Genomic DNA, 16,054 nt, shown 5'->3' on the forward strand with positions numbered 1-16,054 from the left:
TTTCGGAGGGAATCCATGCGGGAATCAGCGCGGGTGGGGAGCAGCCAGGAGGGGTCAGAGGAGAGGAGGGGTTTGGGGATGGATGGGGAGGGGAAAACCAGAGGGAAATGGGAGGGAAAATGGGAAAATGGGAAGGGAAAATGGGGAAAATGGGAGGGGAAATGGGGAAAATGGGAAGGGAAAATGGGAGGGAAAAATGGGAGGGGAAAATGGGAGGGGAAAATGGGAGGGGAAAATGGGAGGGGAAAATGGGAGGGGAAAATGGGAGGGGAAAATGGGAGGGGAAAATGGGAAAAATGGGAAGGAAAACGGGGAAAATGGGAAGGGAAAATGGGAAAAATGGGAAAGGAAAATGGGAAAAATGGGAACGGAAAATGGGAAAAATGGGAGGGAAAATGGAAAAAATGGGAGGGGAAAACAGGAAAAATGGGAGGGAAAGAATGGGAAGGGAAAAAATGGGAGAGAAAAATTAGGGGAAAAAATCGGGAGGAAATATTGGAATAAAAAATTGGGAGGAAAACTTGGGAGGAAAAGAACGGGAAGGAAGGAATGGGAGGGAAAGAAGGGGAAGGAAAAACAGGAAGGGAGAAAGTGGGAGGGAAAAAAAGGAGGGAAAATTGGGAAAACAAAGGGAAGGGAAAAAGGGGAAGGAAAAAAAAAACCCGGAAGGGAAAATTCTTCCAGGGCTGGAACAGCCCAAGATCCTCTGGGAATCCCATCCCCAACCACCAGGATCAAGGGAGTCCTTCCCGAAATGCCCAGGGATCCCTCCCGCTCCCGAATCCCTCGGGAATTCTCACAGAGCTTGGCCAGGGCGATCAGGGAGGTGTTGACGGCCAGCGAGAGCTCGATGGGCAGCTCCGGAGGCACCACGGACGTCAGGATCAGGGCACATTCCAGGAAGAGCCGGTACTGGTTCCGCCGGGGATCCTTGGTGCCTTGGGAATCGGGAGAAACGGGGTCAGGGTCAGGGAAAAAATGGGATTAGGGGAAAAAAACGGGGTCAGGGTCAGGGAGAAACGGGGTCAGGATCAGAGGAAAAAGGGGAAAAAACGGGGTCAGGGTCAGGGAAAATGGGGTCAGGATCAAAGAAAAAATGGGATTAAGGGGAAAAAATGGGGTCAGGGAAAACGGGGTCAGGGTCAGGGAAAAAATGGGATTAGGGGAAAAAAACGGGGTCAGGGTCAGGGAAAACAAGGTCAAGGGTCAGGGAAAAATGGGATTAAGGGGAAAAAAACAGGGTCAGGGAAAACGGGGTCAGGGAAAAAATGGGATTAGGGGAAAAAAACGGGGTCAGGGTCAGGGAAAACGGGGTCAGGATCAGAGAAAAAATGGGATTAAGGGGAAAAAACGGGGTCAGGGTCAGAGGGGACCCTTGGTGCCTTGGGAACTGGGAGAAACAGGGTCAGGGAAAAAATGGGATTAAGGGGAAAAAAACGGGGTCAGGGTCAGGGGGATCCTTGGTGCCTTGGGAATACAGGAGAAATGGGATCAGGGTCAGGGAAAAATGGGATTAAGGGGAAAAAATGGGGTCAGGATCAGGGAAAATGGGATCAGGGTCAGGGGGGATCCTTGGTGCCTTGGGAATCGGGGCAAAACAGGATCAGGGTCAGGGAGAAATGGGATCAGGGTCAGGGAAAATGGGATTAAGGGGAAAAAACAGGGTCAGGGCCAGGGAAAAACGGGATTGGGGGAAAAAATGGGGTCAGGGAAAAACGGGGTCAGGATCAGGAGGGATCCTTGGTGCCTTGGGAATCAGGGAAAAACAGGATCAGGGTCAGGGAAAAATGGGATCAGGGTCGGGGGGGATCCTTGGTTCCTGTGGGATCAGGGAAAATGGGATTAAAGGGAAAAAAATGGGGTCACGATCAGGGAAAATGGGATCAGGATGAGGAGGGATCCTTGGTGCCTTAGGAATCAGGGAAAAATGGGATCAGGGTCAGGGAAAATGGGGTCAGGATCAGGGAAAAACGGGCTCAGGACCAGGGGGGATCCTCAGCTCCTTTGGAAGGAGGGGAGGAACGGGAATTTCCTCTGCATCCCAGGGAGGAGCGGGAAGGGGCTCATCCTCCCCAAAATCTTTGGGATCAGTCCTTGTCCTCCCCAAAATCTTTGGGATCCGTCCTTGTCCTCCCCAAAATCTTTAGGGTCCGACTCCCAACCTTCCCGCAAACTTTGGGATCAGCCCTGCCCCACCCTCCCCACAAACTCTGGGATCTGATTCCCAACTTCCCCCCCAAAACTCCGGGACAAATCCACTTCCAAATCCCCGCCCCCGCCGCCGGAATTCCCGGGATTCCCACCCTGGATCCAGACGTAGGCGGCGGCGGCGATGGCGAAGACGAGGAGGAAGAGGATGAAGATGAAGGTCTCCAGGTTGTTGGCCGTGACCCTCTTCACTCCAAACAGGATCGTCCGGAGCAGCTTTCCCTGGAAAAGGAGCCCTCAGCGCCCGCCCTGGAATTCCCGAGCCCCCGTTCCCTGGAATTCCCTGGAATTCCCGGGAATTCCCGGCTCACCTGGGAGGTGTTGAAGCCGGTGCGGAGGGCGTAGGCCAAGCACCCGTTATCCACGGCTGGGGGGGGGAAATGCCGAGTAAATCCCGAGAAATTCCCAGGAAATCCCACAGGGAATTCCCAGGGAATCCCCCAGAAAAATCCCTGAAGAAATCCTCTAGGAAATCCTGAGGAAATCCTGTGGGAAATCCAGGGGATTTGGGGCAGGAATTTGGGGATTTCGGGATGGGAATCCCAGGGAATTTGGGGCAGGAATTTGAGGATTTCGGGATGGGAATCCCAGGGAATTTGGGGCAGGAATTCCGGGAATCGCTCATGTTTGAGCCTGGCCGATGCCTGCTGGGGGGGGATGTCCCTGTGGGAATTCCAGGGAGGTTTGGGGCTGGAATTCTGGGAATTTCGGGATGGGAAGCGGGAATTTTGGGCCGGAATTCCTGGAATCGCTCACGTTTGAGGCTGAGGGAGGACCTGGGGTGGCCCTGTGGGGATCCCAGGGAATTCTGAGGTGGGAATTCTGGGAATTTTGGGACGGGAATTTGGGAATTTTGGGACGGGAATTCCAGGAACTTCGGGATGAGAATTTGGGAATTTCAGGACAGGGATTTGGGAATTTCAGGATGGGAATTTGGGAATTTCAGGATGGGAATTCCGGGAATCGCTTGCGTTTAAGGCTGAGGGAGGCCCTGGCAGGGGGGAAGGGGAGGTGTCCCTGTGGGGCTCCCAGGGAGCTCTGGGATGGGAATTCTGGGGAATTTCGGGGCGGGAATGGGGGAACTGGGGGAATTCGGGTGATTCAGGGAATTCGGGGATTCAGGGAATGGGGGGATTCAGGGATTCAGGGCATGGGGGATTCAGGGATTCAGGGAATGGGGGATTCAGGGATTCAGGGCATGGGTGATTCAGGGATTCAGGGCATGGGTGATTCAGGGCATGGGAGGTTTCAGGGATTTGGGGCATGGGGGATTCAGGGATTCAGGGAATGGGTGACTCAGGGAATGGGAGGTTTCAGGGATTCAGGGCATGGGGGATTCAGGGATTCAGGGCATGGGGAATTCAGGGATTCGGGGATTCAGGGAATGGGAGACTCAGGGAATGGGAGGTTTCAGGGATTCAGGGCATGGGGGATTCAAGGATTCAGGGCACGGGGGATTCAGGGCATGGGAGGTTTCAGGGATTCAGGGCATGGGAGGTTTCAGGGATTCGGGGCATGGGAGGTTTCAGGGATTCGGGGCATGGGAGGTTTCAGGGATTCGGGGCACGGGGGATTCAGGGGATTCAGGGCATGGGAGGTTTCAGGGATTCAGGGAACGGGGGGATTCAGGGGTTCGGGGCTCACGTCGGAGGCCGGCAGCGGCGCGCTGGGGCGGGATGTGCTGGATGACGCGCGTGCCCCCGAACAGAACGTGCAGCCGCCCGTCCGCACCCAGGTCCAGCGGCTGCTCCGGCCGCCGGCCCTCCACCGGCTCCTGGGGGGGACACGGGGTGGGAGTGACCACTGACCACCCACTGACCACTGACCGACCACTGACCACCCACTGACCACTGACCACCCACTGACCACTGACCGACCACTGACCGACCACTGACCACCCACTGACCACTGACCGACCACTGACCACCCACTGACCACTGACCACCCACTGACCACTGCCCTCCACCGGCTCCTGGGGGGGACACGGGGTGGGAGTGACCACTGACTGACCACTGACCACTGACCACCCACTGACCACTGACCGACCACTGACCACCCACTGACCACTGACCACCCACTGACCACTGACCACTGCCCTCCACCGGCTCCTGGGGGGGACACGGGGTGGGAGTGACCACTGAACGACCACTGACCACTGACTGACCACTGACCACCCACTGACCACTGACCGACCCACTGACCACTGACCAACCACTGACCACCCACTGACCACCCACTGACCGCTGACCACCCACTGACCACTGACCACTGCCCTCCACCGGCTCCTGAGGGGGGACACGGGGTGGGAGTGACCACTGACTGACCACTGACCACCCACTGACCGCTGACCACCCACTGACCACTGACCACTGCCCTCAACCGGCTCCTGGGGGGGGACACAGGGTGGGAGTGACCACTGACCGACCACTGACCGACTGCTGACCACTGACCACCCACTGACCACCCACTGACCATCCACTGACCACTGATCACCCACTGACCACTGACCACCCCCTGACCGACCACTGACCACTGATCACCCACTGATCACCCACTGACCACCCACTGACCACTGCCCTCCACCGGCTCCTGGGGGGGGACACGGGGCAGGAGTGACCACTGACCACCCACTGACCACCCACTGCTGACCACTGATCACCCACTGACCACTGACCACCCACTGACCACTGATCACCCACTGACCGCTGATCACCCACTGCCCGCTGCCCCTCCCCCCTTTCCCTTGACCCTCCCCCCTCCCCTTTGACCCCTTCCCCTTTCTCCTCCCTCCCATTTCCCCTCCACTTTTCCCATTTCCTTCCCCATTTTTTTTCCCACTTTTCCCCCATTCCCAACCTTCATCGGGGGCACGGACTCCCCGCTCAGCACAGCCTCACCCATTCCCATTTTTCCCCATTTTTTCCCCCATTCCCTCCCATTTTTTCCCCTTTTTCCCCCCATTTTTTCCCCCATTCCCTCCCATTTTCCCCCCCATTTTTCCCCCCATTTTTTCCCCCCACTTTTCCCATTTTTCCCACTTTTCCCCCCATTCCCAACCTTCATCTGGGGCACGGACTCCCCGCTCAGCACAGCCTCGTCCATTCCCATTTTCCCCATTTGTTTCCCCATTTGTTTCCCCATTTTTCCCCCATTCCCTCCCATTTTTCCCCCCATTTTTTCCCTCCCCTTTTCCCGTTTTTCCCCCTTTTCCCCCCATTCCCAACCTTCATCTGGGGCACGGACTCCCCGCTCAGCACAGCCTCGCCCATTCCCATTTTCCCCAATTTTTTCCCCCCGCTTTCCCCATTTTTCCCCCATTTTTTCCCCCATTCCCCTCCTCATTTTTCCCCCCTTTTTTTCCTCCACTTTGCCCATTTCTCCCAGTTTTCCCCCCGTTCCCAACCTTCATCTGGGGCACGGACTCCCCGGTCAGCATGGCCTCGTCCACGATGCAGCGGCCGCGCAGCAGCAGGAGGTCACAGGGCACCAGGTTCTCCTGGGGGGAGCGTCCTGCCGGCAGAAATTCCCAAAATTCCCCAAATTCCCAACGTCTCCCACACCCAAACCCTCCATTTTCCCATTTTTCCCACTCCAAACCCTCCATTTTCCCGGTTTTCCCCCCGTTTTTCCAGCCCCGCTCCTGTGGGAAAAGGTTTGAGGGTGGAGGAGGGAAAATGTGGGGGGGAAAAAAAGCAAAAAAGGCAAAAAAAGCAGCCCCTGGAATTCCTGGAATTTTGGGAATTGCTGCCTTTGAATTATGGGAATAGATGGTGGAAAAGCAGGAAATGCCAGGGAAAAAAAGGGAAAATCCAGGAAATCAAACCCCGAGGTCACCCCAGCCAGAATTCCTCAAATCCCAGCGAAAATTCCCAGGGGGTTGCCCTGAAAATGGGAATTGAAATCCTCAAAATTCGACTTAATTCCAAAAAAACAAGGGGGGAAATTCCCATTTTTAGGGAGTTTTCCATGGAAATCTCCATTTTTACGGAGGTTTTTCCATGGGAATTCCCATTTTTAGGGATGTTTTCCATGGGAATTCCCATTTTCAGGGACATTTTCCATGGGAATTCCCATTTTCAGGGATGTTTTCCATAGGGAATTCCCATTTCTATGGAGACTTTCTATAGAAATTCCCATTTTTAGGGATGTTTTCCATGGGAGTTCCCATTTTCAGGGAGGTTTTCCATAGGGAATTCCCATTTTAAAGAAGGTTTTCCATGGAATTCCCACTTTTCAGGGACATTTTCCAGGGGAATTCCCATTTTCAGGGACATTTCCCATAGAAATTCCCATTTTTCAGGACATTTTCCATGGGAATTCCCATTTTTCAGGGACGTTTTCCATACGGAATTCCCATTTTTAGGGACGTTTTCCATGGGGAATTCCCACTTTTCGGGGAGGTTTTCCATGGAAATTCCCATTTTTTGGGATGTTTTCCCCGGAATTCCCGGTACCGATGGAGACGACGTCCCCCGGGACGATCTCGTCGCTGGAAATGTGGCGCCACTTCCGGTTCCTGTAGACCTGGAATTCCCAAAAAAAACGAAAATCCCGGAATCAGCAGAAAAACCAGCGGGAAAAGGAGCCAGAAAGGGGCTGAACCCCCCCAAAAATCCCAATTTTGGGGATGGAATCAGCGGGAAAACAACGGGAAAAGGGGAAAGGGATGAGGCAAAGCCCCAGAAAATCCCAGAAAAGCCAAAAATCCCCACCAAAAAAAAATTCCCAATTTTTTGGGATGGAATGGATGGGAAAATGAAGGAAAAAGGGAAAAGAAAGGATTTAAGCACAAAAAAAATCCAATTTTTGGGATGGAAACAGCAGGAAAACAATGGAAAAAGGAGGAAAAAAGGTTAAAAAGCCCAAAATCCCAATTTTGGGGTGAAATCAATTGGAAAATGATGGGAAAAGGGAAAAGAAATGGGTTAAAAACCCCAAAAATCCCAATTTTGGGATGGAATAGATGGAAAAATGATGGGAAAAAAAGAAAAGAAAGGATTAGGATTCAAACCCCAAAATCCCAATTTTTGGGATGAAATCAATGGGGAAACGATGGAAAAAGGGAAAATAAACAGGTTAAACACAAAAATCCCAATTTTTGGCTGGAACAGCTGGAAAAACGACAGAAAACAGGAAAAGAAACGGGTTAAATCCCCAACTTTGGGATGAAACCAATGGGAACGATGGTAAGAAAGGAAAAGAAAGGATTCAAACCCAAAAAATCCCAATTTTTTGGGATGAAATCAATGGGAAAACGATGGAAAAAGGGAAACCAAACGGGTTAAACCCCAAAATCCCCATTTTGGGATGGAACAGATGGAGAAGAAACGGGTTCAAAACCCCAAAATGCCCAACTTTGGGATGAAATCCACGGGAAGCCAAGAGCAAGAAGCCCAAAGTCCCCCTGCAAACCCCGAGGTGGAGGCGGAAGCGCCGGGGGAAAGGCGGGAGGGGCTGCGGGAAGCGCCGGGATCGCTGGGAAGTGCCGGAATTCCCAGGAATTCCCAGGAATCCCCGGAACGGCGGGGCTGACCTGGATGGGGAAGGGCTTGTTGCCCATGCGGCAGATCTCGGGGTTTGCCGGGATTCCCGGGGTTTGCTGGGGTTTCCCGGGATTTGCTGGGGTTTGCCGGGATTTGCTGGGGTTTGCTGGGATTCCCAGGATTCCCAGGAATTCCCAGGAATCCGGGAATGGCGGGCGGGGCTGACCTGGATGGGGAAGGGCTTGTTGCCCATGCGGCAGATCTCGGGGTTTGCCGGGATTTGCTGAGGTTTGCTGGGATTTGCCGGGGTTTGCCGGGATTCCTAGGATTCCCAGGAATTCCCAGGATTCCCGGAACGGCGGGCGGGGCTGACCTGGATGGGGAAGGGCTTGTTGCCCATGCGGCGGATCTCGGGGTTTGCCGGGGTTTGCCGGGGTTTGCCGGGATTCCCGGGGTTTGCTGGGGTTTCCCGGGATTTGCTGGGATTTGCCGGGGTTTGCCGGGATTCCCAGGATTCCCAGGAATTCCCGGGATTCCCGGAACGGCGGGCGGGGCTGACCTGGATGGGGAAGGGCTTGTTGCCCATGCGGCGGATCTCGGGGTTTGCTGGGGTTTGCCGGGATTTGCTGGGGTTTCCCGGGATTTGCCGGGGTTTGCTGGGGTTTGCCGGGGTTTGCTGGGATTCCCAGGATTCCCAGGAATTCCCAGGATTCCCGGAACGGCGGGCGGGGCTGACCTGGATGGGGAAGGGCTTGCTGCCCATGCGGCGGATCTCGGGGTTTGCCGGGGTTTGCCGGGATTCCCGGGGTTTGCTGGGGTTTCCCGGGATTTGCTGGGATTTGCCGGGGTTTGCCGGGATTCCCAGGATTCCCAGGAATTCCCAGGATTCCCGGAACGGCGGGGCTGACCTGGATGGGGAAGGGCTTGTTGCCCATGCGGCGGATCTCGGGGTTTGCTGGGATTTGCCGGGATTTGCTGAGGTTTGCTGGGATTTGCTGAGGTTTGCCAGGGTTTGCCGGGGTTTGCCGGGATTCCCAGGATTCCCAGGAATTCCCGGGATTCCCGGAACGGCGGGCGGGGCTGACCTGGATGGGGAAGGGCTTGTTGCCCATGCGGCGGATCTCGGCCAGGTTGCGCAGCTGCTGCTGCACCAGCGAGGCCTCGAAGGCCACGAGCATGGAGAGGGTGAAGACGCTGTAGTACCAGAACTCATCCAGGCACCAGAGCCCCACGCAGAACACCTGGGAATGGGAAAACGGGAATGGGAATGGGAATGGGAATGGGGGAATTGGGAATGGGAACGGGGAATGGGAATGGGGGAATGGGAATGGGGGAATGGGAATGGGGAATGGGAATGGGGGAATTGAGAATGGGGGAATTGGGAATGGGGATGGGGATGGGGGAATTGGGAATGGGAATGGGGGAATTGGGAATGGGAATGGGGGAATGGGGGAATGGGAATGGGGATGGGGGAATTGGGGAATGGGGGAATGGGAATGGGAAATGGGGGAATGGGAATGGGGGAATTGGGAATGGGAATGGGGGAATGGGGGAATGGGAATGGGGATGGGGGAATGGGGAATGGGGGAATGGGGAATTGGGAATGGGGATGGGAATGGGAATAGGGAATGGGGGAATGGGAATGGGAAAATGGGAACGGGAATGGGGAAATGGGAATGGGGAATGGGGAATGAGGAATGGGAATGGGGGAATGGGGAATTGGGAATGGGGGAATTGGGATGGGAATGGGGAATGGGGTGGGAATGGGGGAATTGGGAATGGGGTGGGAATGGGAATTGGGAATGGGGAATGGGGAATGGGGGAATAGGGGAATGGGGGAATGGGGGAATGGGGGAATGGGGGAATGGGGGAATGGGGGAATGGGGGAATGGGGGAATGGGGGAATGGGGGAATGGGGGAATAGGGAATGGGGGAATAGGGAATGGGGATGGGAATGGGAACGGGAATGGGGGAATTGGGAATGGGGGAATGAATGGGGGAATGGGGGAAGGGGGAATGGGGGAATGGGGAAATGAATGTGGGAATGGGGGAACAGGGGAATGCCGGGAATGGAACGGGGGTTGGGAACGGGGAAGTTCCAGGGGGAAAAGGGGAAATCGCAGCAGGAGAAGCACAAAGTGATGGCAGGTCAGTCCTGAGTTCCCAAAATTCCAGCCCAGAATTCCCAAATTTCCAGCCCAGAAGTCCCAAAATTCCAGCCCAGAAGTCCCAAAATTCTGGCCCAGAATTCCTAAAATTTAAGTGGAAAAGGGACCAAAATTGTCCCAATCGAGCCCAGAATTATTCAAATTCCAGCCCAGAATTCCTCCAATTCCAGCCCAGAATTCCTGAACTTCCAGCTCAGAATTCCCAAATTTCCAGCTCAGAATTCCCAAATTTCCAGCCCAGAATTCCTGAAATCCCAGCTCAGAATTCCTGAACTTCCAGCCCAGAATTCCCAAATTCCAGCCCAGAATTCCTAAAATTTAAAGGGAAAAGGGACCAAAATTGTCCCAGTAGAGTCCAGAATTACTCAAATTCCAGCCCAGAATTCCCAAAATTCCAGCCCAGAATTCCTGAACTTCCAGCTCAGAATTCCCAAATTTCCAGCTCAGAATTCCCAAAATTCCAGCCCAGAATTCTCAAATTTCCAGCCCCGGATTCCTCCAATCCCAGCCGATGCAAACCCGGGAATTCCAGGCAGCTGGAAGAGGAGGAAATCCCAGGAAAAGCAGGATCATCCCCGGAACAAAGCCCCGTTTCCCTGCAGAGCCTCCGAGTTTTGGGAAGCTGCTCCTCATTCCCAGATTTTTTGGGCCAGAAATCCTCGGTTTTTAGCAGAATTGGGAATTCTCCCTGGGTGTTATTCCCAATTTTTCACAGGAATGGGAATTTTGGGATCTTTTCCCTGGGTTTTATTCCCAATTTTTAGCAGGACTGGGGATTTTGGGATCCTTTCCCTGGGTTTTATTCCTGATGTTTTACAGGAATGGGAATTTTGGGATCCTTTTTCCGGGTTTTATTCCTGTTTTTTAGCAGAATTGGGAATTCTCCCTGGGTTTTATTCCCGTCTTTTCCCAGGAATGGGAATTCTGGGATCCTTTTCCCGGGTTTCATTCCCGGTTTTTACCTGGAAAACGAAGAACGGAGCCGTGGCCCTCTCCTTGAAGAGCTCCAGGAATTCCGGCACCACCATCTCGGCCCTGGCGAGGAGGGGATTCCTGGGAAATCCCAAATCCCGGCGCGACCCCGCCCCAGGGCCCCTTCCTGGGACAGCCGGGAGCGGTGGGATCCCGGGATATTGGGGATGGATTCCCGGGATATTTGGGATGGATTCCCAGGATATTGGGGGATGGATTCCCGGGATATTGGGGATGGATTCCCAGGATATTGGGGGATGTTCACCCGGGATATTGGGGAATGTTCTCCCGGGATATTGGGGGATGGATTCCCGGGATAATGGGGAATGTTCTCCCGGGATATTGGGGGATGGATTCCCGGGATATTGGGGGATGGATTCCCGGGATATTGGGGAATGTTCTCCCGGGATATTGGGGGATGGATTCCCAGGATATTGGGGGATGGATTCCCAGGATATTGGGGGATGGATTCCCGGGATATTGGGGGATGTTCACCCGGGATATTGGGGAATGTTCTCCCGGGATATTGGGGGATGGATTCCCGGGATATTGGGGGATGGATTCCCGGGATATTGGGAATGTTCTCCTGGGATATTGGGGAATGTTCTCCTGGGATATTGGGGAATGGATTCCCGGGATATTGGGGGATGTTCTCCCGGGATATTGGGAATGTTCTCCCGGGATATTGGGGAATGTTCTCCCGGGATATTGGGGGATGGATTCCCGGGATATTGGGGGATGGATTCCCGGGATATTGGGGAATGTTCTCCTGGGATATTGGGGAATGTTCTCCTGGGATATTGGGGAATGGATTCCCGGGATATTGGGGGATGTTCTCCCGGGATATTGGGAATGTTCTCCTGGGATATTGGGGAATGTTCTCCCGGGATATTGGGGGATGGATTCCCGGGATATTGGGAATGTTCTCCCGGGATATTGGGGAATGTTCTCCTGGGATATTGGGGAATGTTCTCCCGGGATATTGGGGGATGGATTCCCAGGATATTCGGGAATGTTCTCCCGGGATATTGGGGAATGTTCTCCTGGGATATTCAGGAATTTTTCCCAGGATATTTTAAGACGTTTTCCCGGGATATTTGGGAATGTTTTCCTGGGATGTTCAGGAATTTTTCCCGGAATATTTTAAGACATTTTCCCGGGATATTCGGGGATATTTTGGAATTTTTCCCGAAAATATTTTGGGATATTTTGCACATTCTCCCAGGATGTTTTCCCAGAGATATTTTGGGAAATTTTCCTGGAATATTTTGGGGATGTTTTCCCAGATTCTTTGGGAATGTTTTGGGATGTTTTCCCAAGATATCCAGGGATATTTTCCTGGAGTATTTTCGGATATTTTCCCAGCATATTTTGGGATATTCTGGGACATTTTCCCAGAATATTTGAGGACATTTTTCTGGGATATTTTGGGATATTTTTCTGGAATATTTCAAGGCATTTTCTTGGGATATTTTGGAACATTTTCCTGGGAAATTTTGGGATAGTTGGGACACTTTCCTGGAGCATTTTGGGATATTTTTCGGGGATATTTTGGGAATATTTTCCCAGGATCTTTAGGGGTATTTTCCTGGGATATTTTGGGATATTTGGGGACATTTTCCTGAGATATTCTGGGATATTTTGGAATATTTTCCCAGGATATTTTGGGATATTTTCCCAGGATATTTGGGGCTTTTTCCCAGGATATTTTCCCGGGATATTTTCCCAGGATATTTGGGCCTTTTTCCCAGGATATTTTGGGATATCTTCACCTCTTTTCCTGGCACATTCCGGGCTATTTTCCCGGGATTTCCCCCCCCCCCAGGGAACCACAGAACCCTCACTTGTTTGTCCCGTATTTCCTCTCGGCCTCCCGGATTTCCTTGTCCTCCTGGAAGCCTCTGGAATTCTGGTAGAAGCCCAGGGGATGCTCCACCGGGAACGCCACGGGCAGGAATTGCTTCTTGCCGTGGATTTCGTAGGAATATTTGATCTTCTGGAATTCGAAGCTCAGCGCTTCCTGCCCGTCCTCGTCCTGGGGGGAAAAAAAAACCAACGGGAAAAATCCCGGATTTCCCATTCCTGGAATAAATTCCCCGCTGGGTGTGGCAGAACTCCCAGAATTTCAACGTTTTCCAGGATGGTTTTGCCCGTGGAAAAGCTGGAATTCCCTCATTTCCACGCCACAGGTTGGGTATTTTGAGTTAATGGGATTTTCAGGGATCAATCCCAGCAGAATTCCCAGATTTTCCCCATTAATGGGATTTTCAGGGATCAATCCTGACAGAATTCCCAGATTTTCCCCATTAATGGGATTTTCAGGGATCAGTCCTGACAGAATTCCCAGATTTTCCCCATTAATGGGATTTTCAGGGATCAGTCCTGACAGAATTCCCGGATTTCCCCCATTAATGGGATTTCCAGGGATCAATCCCAGCAGAATTCCCGGATTTCCCCATTAATGGGATTTCCAGGGATCAATCCCAGCAGAATTCCCAGATTTTCCCCATTAATGGGATTTTCAGGGATCAGTCCTGACAGAATTCCCAGATTTTCCCCATTAATGGGATTTTCAGGGATCAGTCCTGACAGAATTCCCAGATTTTCCCCATTAATGGGATTTTCAGGGATCAGTCCTGACAGAATTCCCAGATTTCCCCCATTAATGGGATTTCCAGGGATCAATCCCAGCAGAATTCCCGGATTTCCCTCACCTGCTCCCTGCGGAGTGGCACCAGCTCCACGGAGCCGTTGTTGGGGGTCGGCACCACCTTGGCCAAGGTGGCTTTTTGGGGACACGGTTCCTGGGGGAAAAGGGCAGGAAAATCCCTCTAAATCCCGTTTTTCATCCCTTAAAATCCCACCTTTTACCCCCTGTAAATGCCACCTTTTACCCCTCCAAAATCCCACCTTTTATCCCTTAAAATCCCACCTGTTATCCTCCAAAATCCCACCTTTTTATCCCTTAAAATCCCATCTTTTATCCTCCAAAATCCCACCTTTCATCCCTTAAAATCCCACCTTTTATCCTCCAAAATCCCACCTTTTACCCCTCCAAAATCCCACCTCTCATCCCTCAAATATCCCATATTTTACCTTTAATATCCCATCTTTTATTCCTTTTATACCCCACATTTTTTTATCTCGAACATCCCACATTCTACTTTTAAAATTCCATATTTTATTTCTTTTATATCCCACATTTTTCCCTGGGATATCCCACATTTTAGCCCTTTAATGCCCCATTTTGTCCCTTTAAAATCCCACATTTTATATCTTTAAGATCCATACTTTATACTTTTGATATCCCAAACTTAGTCCCTTTAATATCCCACGTTTTACTCCTTTTATATCCCACATTTTGCCTTCAACATCCCATATTTTATTCCTTTCATGTCCCATATTTTAGGCCCTTGATATCCCACATTTTATCCCCTTAAAATCCCACATTTTATCCATTTAAATCCCACATTTTTTATCTTTAATATCCCTATTTTACCCCTTGAATATCCCACATTTTATCCCTTAAATATCCCACATTCTATCCCTTCAACATCACACATTTTATCCCTTTAAAACCCCAAATTCTATCTTGACTATCCGACATTTTACGCTTTGAACATCCCGCATTTTAGACTCCTAAAACCCCAAATTTCATCCTTTTGATATCCCACATTTTACTCCTTTAAAACACCGTATTTTAAACCTTTAATATCCCCAGTTTTATATTTACTATCCCACATTTCATATTTAATATCCCACATTTCATATTTAATATCCCACATTTTACTTTTAACTACCCACATTGATAATTCCCATCCAATATTTTTATGTCTTGCTTTCAATATTTTATATTCAACAAATTAAACCCCCAAGTCCCCCTCAGACCCCAAACCCTCCCCAAATCCCCCTTTAAACCCCAAATCCCTCCCCAAATCCTCCTGAGACCCTAAACCCCTCCGATCCCAAATCCCCCTCAAAGTCTGAACACCCCTGGCCCTAAATACCCCCCAAATCCCCCTCAGACCCCGAACCCCCCAGCCCCAAATCCCTCCCAAACCCCCCAGCCCCAAATCCCTCCCAAAACCCCCTCAGACCCCGAACCCCCAGCCCCAAATCCCTCCCAAAACCCCCTCAGACCCCGAACCCCCAGCCCCAAATCCCTCCCAAAACCCCCTCAGACCCCGAACCCCCAGCCCCAAATCCCTCCCAAAACCCCCTCAGACCCCAAACCCCTCTGACCCCAAATCCTCCTCGAAGTCTGAGCACCCCCAGCCCCAAATCCCCCTCAAACCCCAAACCCCCGACCCCAAATCCTCCCCAAACCCGCGTTTAAATCCCAAACATCTCTGACTCCAAATCCCCCTCAGCCCTTTCGCGCCCTCAGCCCCCTCAGCCCCTTCCCCCCCCAGCTCCCTCAGCCCTTTCCCCCCTCAGTTCCCTCCCCCCCTCAGCCCCTTCCCCCCTCAGCCCCTTCCCACCCTCAGCCCCTTCCCCCTCAGCCCCTTCCCCCCCCCAGCTCCCTCAGCCCTTTCCCCCCTCTGCCCCCTCAGCCCCTTCCCCCTCAGTCCCTTCCCCCCTCAGCCCCTTCCCCCTCAGCCCTTTCCCCCCCCCAGCCCCTTCCCGCCCTCAGCCCCTTTCCCCCTCAGCCCCTTCCTCCCCTCAGCCCTTTCCCCCCTCAGCCCCCTCAGCCCTTTCCCCCCTCAGCCCCTTCCCCCCTCAGCCCCTTCCCCCTCAGCCCCCTCAGTTCCCTCAGCCCCTTCCCGCCCTCAGCCCCTTCCCGCCCTCAGCCCTTTCCCCCCTCTGCCCCCTCAGCCCCCTCAGCCCCTTCCCCCTTAGCCCCTTCCTCCCCTCAGCCCCTCCCCCCTCAGCCCCCTCAGCCCCTTCCCGCCCTCAGCCCCTTCCCCCCTCAGCCCCTTCCCGCCCTCAGCCCCTTCCCGGGCTCAGCCCCTCAGCGCTTTCCCCCCTCAGCCCCTTCCTCCCCTCAGCCCCTTCCCGCCCTCAGCCCTTTCCCCCCTCAGCCCCCTCAGCCCCTTCCTCCCCTCAGCCCCTTCCCCCCTCAGCCCTTTCCCCCCTCAGCCCCCTCAGTTCCCTCAGCCCCTTCCCGCCCTCAGCCCCCTCCCCCCTCAGCCCCTTCCCCCCTCTGCCCCTTCCCGCCCTCAGCCCCTTCCCCCCTCTGCCCCTTCCCGCCCTCAGCCCCTTCCCCCCTCAGCCCTTTCCCCC

The 16,054-nt window shown here is 53.1% G+C and overlaps 1 protein-coding gene across 3 annotated transcripts in view; it reads right to left on the reverse strand.

Moving 5' to 3' along the window:
• ATP13A1 (ATPase 13A1) overlaps positions 1 to 16,054 on the reverse strand; it is a 37,482-nt gene that overhangs the window by 21,044 nt on the left and 384 nt on the right. For all 3 annotated transcript variants that reach the window (XM_068998004.1, XM_068998002.1, XM_068998003.1), the window contains exons 2-11: positions 13,546 to 13,635; positions 12,676 to 12,866; positions 10,822 to 10,894; positions 8,777 to 8,932; positions 6,663 to 6,732; positions 5,612 to 5,718; positions 3,853 to 3,982; positions 2,520 to 2,575; positions 2,304 to 2,430; positions 801 to 938 (exon numbers count right to left, since the gene is read on the reverse strand). In XM_068998004.1, the coding sequence (XP_068854105.1) occupies positions 801 to 938; positions 2,304 to 2,430; positions 2,520 to 2,575; positions 3,853 to 3,982; positions 5,612 to 5,718; positions 6,663 to 6,732; positions 8,777 to 8,932; positions 10,822 to 10,894; positions 12,676 to 12,866; positions 13,546 to 13,635 (1,138 nt within the window). The remainder of the gene's footprint in view (positions 1 to 800; positions 939 to 2,303; positions 2,431 to 2,519; positions 2,576 to 3,852; positions 3,983 to 5,611; positions 5,719 to 6,662; positions 6,733 to 8,776; positions 8,933 to 10,821; positions 10,895 to 12,675; positions 12,867 to 13,545; positions 13,636 to 16,054) is intronic.

Source organism: Aphelocoma coerulescens, chromosome 30 (genome assembly GCF_041296385.1).
Source record: "Aphelocoma coerulescens isolate FSJ_1873_10779 chromosome 30, UR_Acoe_1.0, whole genome shotgun sequence".
NCBI lineage: Eukaryota > Metazoa > Chordata > Aves > Passeriformes > Corvidae > Aphelocoma > Aphelocoma coerulescens.